Genomic DNA, 12,694 nt, shown 5'->3' with positions numbered 1-12,694 from the left:
AGTCATTGGCTTTCAGCTTGGACAGATGAATCTAGTCGTGTCGCGCCTGGTTAGGACACGGTTTAAGTGAGACAAATCCACTGCCTCGTCAATATGAAAACCACAGCGCAGGGCTTCCCCAATAATTCACTTTAATTGCAGCCTTCAGTCAACGGAGAGCCATTTATTAACTGTATTCATTAACCTCAAGACACTGACAATCAGCTGACACATCATCATTATAGGGACAAAACATACCACTGACAGATGCTTTAAAATCAATTTCCAACAATGCATCACTGTTTTTAATAAATGCATGTTAAAATGCACACATATGCATATGCAAAATCATGCCACATGATATCTTTAGCATGCATTAACCACATATCTATGATCATCACATCGCATAATCTAATAACACTCAGATTCAATCACCTGTCAATCAGAGCGACAAACCGGGGCAAATATAAAGCCTGCATATGAAAAACATTAAGCACTGCTCTTTAATAGCAACACAATATCCTCTTATCATATCAATCATCAAAGATGAGACATGAAATTCAGAAATAAAGGCACCACTCTGGCTGGAGTCAGTAATACGATTGCTTTTATCATTAATATGATGGATTACACAAGTAAGCGGGTGGGGTTTGAAGGAGAGGGTGAGAAGAACCTCCTGCTGCTGCAACTTTTTTTTTTTTGAATACAGCTTTGTAAATTGGATCCATTTATTAGGAGCGGATAAGACAGCATTCATTTCACAACGCACTAACACACCGTTCCGCTGAGCACACTTATGACATGTGATGGGCCCGGAAAACCAGCTTAAAATACGTGCAATTTCATACGCACAAGTTGCATTGTGGGAACAAACATCAAGAGATGGGCTTAAGAGCAAACCGCTGTAGATCTCAGCCTCTCGACGTGCGCTGCCATAAAAATGTAGGCTAAAGTAAAATATGCTTTAATAATCATTCCACTTATAAAGCGTGAGGTATGGATCTTTGATGCCTAAAAATGAGTCATATTAAAAAATGAGATTATATTGAACAAATGTGGAGAAGAGAATAGAGACATTAATAAAGCGGAGCCGTGCAAGCATAAAAGATTCGACTGTGATACATGACTGCGATTTACTGTTGGGTCATTATGACATGATCACATTTAGAGGGAAGTAATGGGATCATCAATAAGATGCTGCGTGCTTTATATAAAAAAAAAAGCACTCGCACAACCCCAAAACTTGTCTTTTTTCTCTGTTATTTGTTCTTAAAATACACTTGAGTGTGTGTTAAGCAGCTGAATGTGCATTTGATTCCTCAGTGAATAAGTGATGGTTTGAAGAAAAGCGATGATGGACCAGATCATAAACAGGAAAGATAAAAATGCTTTTTAAGTCTCCAGACAAGCTGCAAGTTGCCAGAAAGACTCGTTTTTGTTCACATCTGATGATGAAACTTCATCATAAAATGTTTTATTTCAGGTAAGCCATCAGAAAGCTGTTTTGCTGTCACATTAATGCTCCTCTCTAAAACCTGATGTTACTATCAGTAGCAGGATTTTGTCGTTTCTAAACAGCTGCAAGGAAACTGTTCTCTTAAACATGATGCATAAATGTGAAAATAAAATTCTGTATTCTTCACATCAGGCCGCTGCAAGGCCAGCGTGAAGTGAAGATGAGGGTCAGCGTCTGCCAGCGATATGGGTGTAACTGCTCACATAGATGCCTGTTTATGAGAGACTCTCATATATACTACACTCAGTGTGAACAGACATAATTCTGCATGAGTATAATCAGAGAAATTATATTTTAATTGAATTGTTAAGTAGCATTTTCCAATATGTGCATATGGTATCAATTTAAAATTGCTTCCAAGAGACAGATGCACATCCCAACACCTCTAGCTCTATTTTCTCTAACACACACACACACACACACACAGAGAGAGAGAGAGACAGACACAGACACACACACACACACACATGCATGCACTTTAGATACAGAACGTGAACACATATGTGACTCTGCAGCACAAAAGCAGTCATAAGCAGCACAGGTATATTTGTAGCAATAGCCAACAATACATTACGTGGATCAAAATTATCCATTTTTATTTTATGCCAAAAAATAATTCGAATATTAAGCTTTTTTAACTATTTTTTAAACTTAATTTCTGATTAGTAATATGCATTCCTAAGAACTTAATTTGGGCAACTTTAAAGGTGATTTTCTCAATATTTAGATTTTTTTGCACCCTCAGATTTTCAAATAGTTGTATCTCAGCCAAATATTGTCCGATCCTAACAAACCACCCATCAATGGAAAGCTCATTTATTCTGCTTTCAGATGAATCTCAGTTCACAAAATTAACCCTTATGACTGGTTTTGTGCTCCAGGGTCACATATGTGATACTAGATTTAAATATTTAAAACGCTATGTGAACTTACATCCTCATAATATTAAAAGTAACTTTTAAGAGCATTTCAGCTTTTCGAGCTCACCGCCTGAAATCACACTGTGATTTTTCTGCTTTATGGTTATTTTTTTGTTTTTTAAAGAACAGCGCAAAAACAATCACTTCACGCGCAAGTCGGCTACTTTAACAAGTTCTGATTTGGAACGCAGCCCACAATGATCTGCAAGTTCGCGCTCGTTTCATTGGAGCGCGTTCAGCACGCCGTTATTTGTGTCACATTTCCAGATGCTAAACTCACAGAAACGTGCTTCATACCTTTCTCAGAATCCATTGGATGAACAGCAGAACGCTCCAGCAGAGCAGCCTCATCGTTCGCGAACACTAGTCCCGCTGAGCAAACATAAACCGGACACAAATCACCAAGCAGAAAACATCCGAGAGGAACGAACTCTTGTAACTGACTGCGGGAATAAACCAGTGCTCTCGGAGTTATTAAGGCAGCCAAGGAGGTTCAGCTCTTGAAGTCCTTGTCATTAGTGAAGCGCACATCCATTCGCGCGTTTACGGAGGTGAAAAGTTGGCGTGGGAACGGTGCAAACTTGTGCTGTCAGCTGGCGTTCTCGCCTAATGCCCTCATTACCGCGCCCGTTTGGTGTTTAAAAAAGAAACTGTGTTGCGTTCTCTCTCACTCCGAAGCGCACGCTCAGTGTAGACTTTGCGTCTCTCTCTCTTTCTCGCGCGCGCGCTGAACGTGCGAACATCGATTTTAAACGCCAACAGGTCAAACACGCTCCAGCGCGTCTTTTACGCGCACAGAACGGTGCCAAAAGTTGGCGCACCTACTTCTTATATTCCAAATTAATTTTGCATTCACTAAAAGTTTTCTAGAGTTATTCATCCACACATATACGGTTGTGCTAATACAGACGAGATTCTTCAGAGACGCATAACTTGGCAAGAAAGCGAAATATACAAATAGCATGAAAGAGATGAACAAATCTTCCCAAAGGCGATTTTAATTTTGAATGGCTTTAAAGTGCATCTACTCTCACAGCTGCTCGCTGTGTTAAAATATGAAACGTGCAATCTGTGCCGACAGCGCGAGACATAATTCCGTTCGGAATAAATGCTTTTTTTTTTTTTTTTGTCAATTCAACATATTTTATATAGCATCGCTTACGCGCGCACACACACACACACACACACACACAAGGAAGGAAAGAGAGAGAGAAGGAGATGTGAATAAGAGGCGAGCGGATCTTACTGGCAATTTTTGAGACTACATGTCAGCAGAATGCATAATGCAGGGAATAAAGGCGAGGAAATGTTTAGCAACGAACACTAACGCCTCAAAGTTTACGTCCATCATCGCACCTCTGATTGATCTGCAGATGGAGACCAGTGAAGCCCTTCATCGCCCCCTTGCGAATGACTGACGGAAAACATCTAATGTACACTTGCAATTAAACCACCGACTGACTGTTATGCATTTATATTTACATTACATTTACATTTAGTCATTTAGCAGACGCGTTTATCTAAAGCAGCTTGTGCACAATGGAAGCAATCAAAATCAGCAAAAGAGCAATGATATGCAAGTGCTACAACAAGTCTCAGTTATGTAACGCAGTACACAAGTTTTTTTAATTATATAGTAAATAAAAAGAAAACATAGAATAGAAAAAGAATAGAGCAAGCTAGAGGCCCTCTTTTTTTGCTTTTTGTTAATTGTATAATAAATAAAAAGAAAACAGATAGAATAGAAAAAGAATAGAGAAGCTAGTGTTTTTTTTTTTTAAGAATAGAATTAGAATACAGAGTGCTAGAGTGTTATGCATAATAATTGTGAGATAAAATGATTAATCGAACCGAACGACCTTAAAAACTCAAAGGACAAAATGTAAAAGCAAAGCCTACTACTGACAAGAAGACTAAAAATGTGACTGAAAACCGTCCAAACAACACACCCTGCTGAAAAACAAACAAACAATAGAAAGCATCACATAATTTGCAATGGTTTTACTGGTTTTAATGGAAACAGTAATGTACTGTCTCTACTGGTAATCGGTCACCATGGGACGTGTCCCAAAGCACACTACACAGAAAACCATTTTTAAATGGTTTTAATGTTTAAAAGTTGGTTTGTAATGGTATTTGTAGTGGAAACCATTAGAATTTCTGTGATGGTTTCTATTGTTTTTTTCAGCAGCGTTAAACGACAGAATGGCGGGTTATACATAATTGAGAAAGAAAATGATTAATCGAACCGAACGACCTTAAAAACTCAAAGGACAACATGTAAATATGCAACCTACAGCCTCACTACCGCCGAGAACACAGAAAAGGTGACTGAAAATGCTCCAAACAACACACTTTCAGAATTCTACCACATTTTCTAAGTAAATTGCCTTCATGGATACATATTTTTGGACCATCGAAATAAATGCTCCGCTGGTTTCGTTTCCATTGTGATCCCGCGGCTCGTGCAGTATTGAAGCTGGCAGGTGATTTTGGCGGGCTGCTAAAGCGCGCGCTTTCTATTTCTCAGAGAACCGCGCAAATGAATGAACACGGGCGGGAAAAATGAGCGCAATTTTCTCACGTATCCACTCATCTTTCCACTTCGCCCTCTGCAAATCAACGCACTCATTCTGGAACGACAAGAGGAGAGAGTTCGCCTCTATCACACGGTGTGTATGTGTACTAATGGACAAATTTAACACAAATACTGAAGAGCAGATCGTTTCTGACACAAAAGATCGCGCGTACAATCTACGTCATGCAAAACAATTGTGTGCGCATTTGTTTTATATACCTTTTAGCCAACAATAGAATAACTGTCAAGGAAATAAACATACACTTTTTAATTATAGTTTGTCATCATATCCATCTTTTTCCTAACGAGCCTACTGCGTTTTAAATTATGGGAGGCACTTCCGGTTTGGACGGAAGACTGCAACAAATGTAATATTGTGTTACAATTACAAATAATCCTTATCCGTCATTTTGACTGATTGGGCTGTACATTTTCATTAATTTTCTATTTTCGGAAGTCGAGAGAATAACATTAAGTTTGGTATATTAATGTGACGTCATATAACGATATAGCTCTTTTCAGCCCACTGCATTATTTTCCTTCTGATTATGTTTCCTTTGTATTCCGCTGTAAGTAAATGAAAAAACAACATATACTGTGCATTTGTGGTCTGCTCTCCCGATTTAATTTACTTTATAAAACATAAATAATGGAATTCAATTTATTGTTCTCCCCAAATCCTCATGTCTATTTCCAGGTTTGTTTTCACACGGATGCTGTAAAATGTAATTGTTGCGAAATATAGACATACACAGTTGTGCTCATACATTTACATGCCCCTTGCAGCATATGCAAAATGTTAATAATTTTAACAAAATAAGAGGGATCATGAAAATTGCATGTTTATATACTCTCCACAAGACAAAATTATAACTGAATTTATAAAAATGACCCCGTTCAAAAGTTTACATACCCTTGAATCTTAATACTGTGTGTTGTTTCCTGGATGATCCACGACTGTCTTTCTGTGTCGTGATAGTTGTTCATGAGTCCCTCGTTGGTCCTGAGCAGTTCTGCCTGCTGTTCTTCAGAAAAATCCCCCAGCTCCTGCACATTCTTTGGTTTTCCAACATTTTCTACATATTTGAACCCTTTCCAACAGTGACTGTATGATTTTGAGATCCATTTTTTCACATGGAGGACAATTGCGGGACTCATACATAACTATTATATAAGGTGGAAACATTTACTGATGCTCAAGAAGGCAACACAATGCATTAAGAGCTGGGGGTGTAACCTTTTTGAATTGGATGATCAGGGTAAATTGTACTTATTTTGTCTTCTGGAAAACATTTAAGTATTTATGTAGCTTCTTAAGTGCAGTACCAAATGAAAAAATATGATCTGTAAACAAAATAAGAAAAATGTACACATCATCATCCTGTTCAAAAGTTTACACCCCCCTGGCTCTTAATGCATTGTGTTGCCTTCTTGAGGAGTTATTCATTCATGGTATGTTGAAAGTAATTTGTTAATGCTTTTACACTTTTAAATTTCCTTGTAATGTTCGATGGTTGAAGGGTAAGTAAAATAATGTCACCTCATTGCACCCCAGTGCTTATTATTGCGTTCATAGAGCGAACCTTTTTCTGATTGTATACAGTGTAAACGGAAGTTACTCCCATAATTTGTGCAAAGCGTCATGAGGCGTAGGAAAAAGGTGGATACTGCTATTTGACTAGTATTTGCAAAAATCTTATTTTCTCCTTTGCACAGTGGCAGTCCAAGTGTGTACAAGTCAATGTGTTTACACTAAAACATCTGAAGGAGCTTTAAGATCACAAAGTACAGTTAAGATAAACCTTTAAATTGAATTCTTCCTGAGATTGTTCATCCATGCACTGTTCATTTACATAAGCAATGCACAAACATTACCATACAGTAACTTTGCTAAAGCAACACAGCCTCAAGATATAAACAAACAATAATGCAGCAAGCATAAAAGTGCATTTAATTGAACAACTGAACATCTATGCATGCATTGACTTATTTACCATTAGTACAGTGCTGAAGGTGCTTAGATTCTGTTGTTTGTTAATAGAAAATCACATAGTGGTAAAGATTCTTTGTTTAGACTTCCACTGTCGCCAGCAGAGAGAAAGCCACAAACAGTAAATCACAATGACAAAGCTAAATTGCTAATTACATCAGCACAATTTAAGAACAGAACGAGCCAGATTCACTTTAGAAGAACACAAATCATAGAGAGAGAGAGAGTACAGTGTGCTTAAAATGTACGGACGACCTGTCAGATATCAGAGTTTGCAAGGTTTTTCCATATATAACTCGCTGAGAACTTTACAAAAAGTCAGTATTTTGGTTTGCTAGCGTTGTGAAGGAAATGCAAACAAAAACAGTGTAACTGGAGTCTTATAGGCAAATGCTCAATATACCGTAAGTGAAATAAAACGAATGGTTTTGTGATTCGCTGGCTGCTCAGATTTGATGAGAAACTTACATTAGCATTTTGCTGACCTTTAACTTATGATAATATAAACTATCAGCATTATCGATTAGAAAAGAGAACAACACTGCAAGTTGTTGGGCAGTTCATTTCATTTGTTTGCAGAAAAAAAAAAAGTTTAATATTAAAGGACGTTCCTGTTTTCACTTTCCTCTGGGCTTTTATTGGAAAAAACGTCGAGTTTAGAAACATGTAATCAAGAGTATTTGTTGGGAGCTGATATTTAGGTAAGATATTTTCACCTTTTACAAACATTTTGAGGTAAAAGTAGCGGTATTTCAAAATATAAAAGAAATGAGACAAATTACAAAAGGCTTCATTTCTTAATCAGATCAAAAACAGAGCACTAAATACAGCACTGTAAAAATGAACTTTTTGCACTGACTCAGTTAAGCTGTATTTACAGTACTTAGAATATTAAATATTTTCAACTTGACAAATGTAAAGTTATTTGAATTTATAATAAGTTTAGTTAGAATAACTTTATAAAAGTAGGGTGAAAGTGCTTTAAGTTTTCAGGACCAAAGTTCACTGTAAAATTATGTTTAATTTTACATTTTTAATTTTAATTTTTTTTTTTAAATTTTACATTTAATTTTGTAGAAATGGGAATGCAAAAAGTCAATGTCAACTAAAACATGACTGAAACATTTGAAATAAAATAATTATTTACAATTGAGATAAAATTATTTGTTTGGTTGAATTAAGAAAATTTGCCAAACTAGGTTAAATGAACAAAATTTGGTATTGAAAACTTAAAGTAAGTCAAGGTGAAAATACTTAATGTGTAAATGCAACTGTCAAAATGTTAAAATGCAAAGTCAAAAATTTAAGTAAATTTAATTATTATTTTATTTAGTATTATTACTATTATTTATTTTACAGTGAGATGTAGATGACTGAAAAAATTATTCATTGAATTTACTAAAATTTTTTAAGGTAAGTGATTGCAATCAGTTTATTTTAGCTACATTTAAATAAATACATTTAATTGACTAACCTTCAACATTATTATTATTATTTTTTAAATGTAGCTAAAATAAATAGTTTGCAACCACTTTCCTTAAAAAAAATTAGCATTATTTTTTTTCATTGATTAGATCACAAAACATTTTTGTGATCTAATCACTCAAACTTCACTCAGAAGTGGTCAATAAAACACATGGCAACATCCTATTTATAGTGAACTGTAAAGAAAACAACCATCCGATTGAAGAATCTGTAAAAGCCCAAACACATACATGCAGAAGACATCACAGAACACCTTTACTAGCTCTGTTGTAAAGTCTGGAGAGAACAGTGATGCATGTATAAGCATATATATATATATACTGTATGTATGTGCTTGTGTTTGCTGGAATGTGTGTCTCCAGGCTCAGCAACATTTCCATGATGAGGTGACACAGGCCACACATCTCTAATGAGAGCTTTTGTTTGTGTAAAACCCTCATTTCCCCCGCTGGGTGTGTGTGTGTGTGTGTGTGTGTGTGCATCCTGCAACGGCCGACTAATATGATTGGAGAGCCTGTCGTATAGTTGTGTTTATTCAGATGGATACTGCGGTGCGCATTACTGCAGGACTGGGATGTTTAGAGGAATTATGATTATATCTTTGTCATTTTAATGCGATTCAGTGCGATATTTCACTGGCTGAGAGACAGACATGTAATGGGTGTCAGGTAGAAGTAGAGGAATGAGATTATATTATATCGCGCTGACAGGAGAGAGAAGTGATTTCTGCACAATTTTTTTCTCATTAATCGGTGATACTTCCATGTGTTTCAGAGCGAATCTTCAAGAAAAAGAGATTCACAGACTGGAGACTTATAGCAGGTAGACTACGACCTCATGGATCCTTGGGCAATGGAATGCAATTTCTATGCAAAAACACATGCATACTGTATGCGCACACACACACACACACATAAATGTGTTCAGAGATTTGATGTAACCACTCATATTTTAAAATATATGTATGCATACATAATGTAAATAAATAATTATAAAAAATAAAATTAAATCATATAATATTTAAATTATATATATTATAAAAACACACATATATAATTTTGTTAATTATTCAAATATTTAATTATTTATATATTTAATTTAATTTTATTAATTGTATTTTATTTTTAAAAAATCTTGAATTATGCCATGGTCTGTCTGAATACTGGATTCTGATTGGCTGGCAGGTGTTGATTAAATTCGTTGAACAGCAGGTAGTTCCAGGTCAGTTTAATCACGTTCTATATTAATGCGCTTCTATAAACATTGGTAACCATAGTAACATACAGTTACAGTTAAATATAGTAATACAGACGAAAATAACAGTCATTTTTATCGTTCCAGTCAAATATTGCAGCGCAAATATTATTAACATCTTTAATATGTGAATGCTGGCAAATAATCATGGCATAAACGGGATAATCAACGGCTAGCTGTGCATTAAACGATTTGAATGCACTCCGCTGCGCGTCGGGTGGTTCTTCACCTCCACGTCCTGCATTCAAATCGTTTAATGCACAGCTAGCCGTTGATTATCCCTTTCATATAATATAATAATACACAAAATAATAAAACAAAGAAACATAATGCAAAAAAACAGTCAAAACAAGGCAAAGCATACACACATATATATATATATATATACATACACACACACACACACACACACACACAAGCAGTTAGGCAAAATCTTTATATATATATATCTATATATATATATATATATATGTGACCCTGGATGACAAAACCAGTCTTAAGTGTCAGTTTTTCGAAATTGAGATTTATGCATCATCTGAGAGCTGAATAAATCATCTTTCCATTGATGTAAAGTTTTGATATATTTACGGTAGGAAATTTACAAAATATCTTCATGGAACATGATCTTAATATCCTAATGATTTTTGGCATAAAAGAAAAATCGATAATTTTGACCCATACAATGTATTTTTGGCTATTGCTGCAAATATACCCCAGCGACTTAAGACTGGTTTTGTGGTCCAGGGTCACATATTATACATCTTTTATATTTCATATTATATATTAAGTTAAAACACACACACACACACACACACACACACATATATACTGTATATATTTACATATATTAGTGCTGTCAAACGATTAATTGCATTGTTATGTTTACATTATGTTTATGTTTACATAATATATGTGTGTACTTTGTATATTTATTAAGTATATATAAATACACACATACAGTATATATATAGAAAATATTTACATGTATTTATTTTTCATATATAAACATAACATATTTCTCTGAAATATATAAATGCATGTGTGTGAATGTATACTGTATATACATAAATATACACAGCACACACATATATTATGTAAACAAAATTTGTTATTTTGGATGTGATTAATCGTGATTAATCGTTTGTGTGTGTGTATGTATATATATATATATATATAAGGGTTTTGTGTAGCGTTTAGTTGTTTTTGGTTACAGAATAATGTCATAGTTTTCTGTTTTATTATATAATACAATTGAATTAATGTGCCGTCACAGGTGTTTGAATATCGGCTATTTTAGCACCTTTGAATGTCTCATCCAATCAGAATTCAGAGTCAAAAACTCAGTTCTATACCATATGAATTTGATGGTTTTGATTTTTTTTTGTTTATAATGTGAAGCTATTTTAGTTTAAATGAACTTTTTCCACTGAATTATACAATTAGCGTGAGATAAAAAGATTCATAAGATGACAGTGATATCAGACGAGCGTGTGTCATGAGGTTTTTGACCGCGCTCGAGGCTCTCTTGTTCCTGTGCCGGATTCACAGCACAGTATTTTTAAGTAACTACAGTTATAAATGACCAAAAATAATCTGGCAGCTCAGCGGTACGCTGGCCTGTCAGACCTCCACTCCTCCCCATCTGTCTTGGCTTCCCCCCCACCTCATTAGGATTCATATCCCAGAAAGGTGACTCTTCCAGCGGGCACGGTGACAGCCGGGTTCAGACGCCTGCAGGCAGAAACAGTGACAGGTAACAGCCAGCTCTCTGGGGGGCGAGCGAGGCAGAGAGAGAGAGAGAGAGAGAGAGATGAGCAGGATCATCAAGTCAAAGATGCTTCCTATATAGATAGCAGGCGTGCTGATATTACCACCAGAGACCGTCTGGATATAGTACAAAATATTATTGCATTGTTTTTTAACCTGGTGCAATCTAGAATTTTAATCGATTTTTGCTACTATAAATGTATTGATGATGTGCTTGCTTTTGAAAATACTTGATGCTGTAATGATGGGTTAGTGCATAATTTTTTTTACACTTTATTGATTTGTAACGAGCTGCAGCTTGATACTTGTTACTTGAGTGTAAGTGTAAGTAGGGGCATTTTTGTAAATAAAAGTTTTGGGTGTTTTCATGAAACATTTTCTATGGAAAGTTTTGTCTTGGGTGCTAAATATGTGAAGAAAAAATTTTATGATTGTCAATTACTGAATTTTATCTTGGGTCAAGCTAAATTAGTAGCAAAAACAAGATTGATCAGAAGTTGGACAGAATGTTGTTGTTTTGATTGAATTCAATTTCTACAAGATGATCATTTTTCTTTTGAACTGAAGTGGTGTAGTAAAGGAGCTTTGTGCTCTGTTTTTGAAGGTGAATCACCGTTTACACACTTTTTGTGATTATATTTTATGTGATTTTATATTTTGTGTATTAGTTTTTTGTCCATTTGTAATAAAGAGCTATTCAAATTCTCTCTCTCTGTGTGTGTCTCTCAATTAAATTAAATTAAATTCAGCTTTATTGGCATGACTGTGTAACATTCCACAATGTTGCCATAGCAATAAATATATTATACAAACATACTGCTGAATAAAAAAGGAGGAAAAATGTGACCCTCTCTGTGAAATCAGGACTAAAGTCTCAAAATCTAAATATGAGATAGCAATCAACCATTGATTTCACTGTGATATCGACATGGTCTTACTCAGTAAATATTAAAGATATCAATGTTACATTTTCACAGACTGTTCTCTACCGTATGATTTTATGTAAAAAACAGTATCAAAAAATGACTTGGGTTTTCACTGCAGGGTCACAAATAAACAATTTCTTATCACATTGAAGAAGAAGAAGAAGAAGAAAAAAAGGACAAAGTAAATACAGAGAGCAATTGTATGGAAAAGAGGGATCAGATTTGTCCCTCATTTGATGGCAGGAGGACACACACTGCGCTGCCGGGCGGATACACTTT

The 12,694-nt window shown here is 35.3% G+C and overlaps 1 protein-coding gene and 1 long non-coding RNA gene across 2 annotated transcripts in view; one reads left to right on the top strand and one right to left on the bottom strand.

Moving 5' to 3' along the window:
• Nucleotides 1-3,266, bottom strand: part of LOC131542594 (neurexophilin-2) — a 61,030-nt gene extending 57,764 nt beyond the window's left edge. Inside the window, exon 1 of the mRNA XM_058779437.1 lies at nucleotides 2,713-3,266. Within this exon, the coding sequence (XP_058635420.1) occupies nucleotides 2,713-2,766 (54 nt within the window). The 5' untranslated portion in view covers nucleotides 2,767-3,266. The remainder of the gene's footprint in view (nucleotides 1-2,712) is intronic.
• Nucleotides 3,267-4,704: 1,438 nt separating this feature from the next.
• LOC131542849 (uncharacterized) lies at nucleotides 4,705-12,051 on the top strand. Its single transcript, XR_009271799.1, has 3 exons — nucleotides 4,705-5,087; nucleotides 9,243-9,290; nucleotides 11,394-12,051. It is a non-coding gene; the product is annotated as an uncharacterized LOC131542849 (long non-coding RNA).
• The last annotated feature ends 643 nt before the right edge of the window (nucleotides 12,052-12,694 follow it).

This window comes from Onychostoma macrolepis, chromosome 06, assembly GCF_012432095.1.
Source record: "Onychostoma macrolepis isolate SWU-2019 chromosome 06, ASM1243209v1, whole genome shotgun sequence".
Lineage (NCBI taxonomy): Eukaryota > Metazoa > Chordata > Actinopteri > Cypriniformes > Cyprinidae > Onychostoma > Onychostoma macrolepis.
The sequence above is the reverse complement of the archived record's forward strand: the minus strand, read 5'-3'. Positions and strand labels throughout refer to the sequence as shown.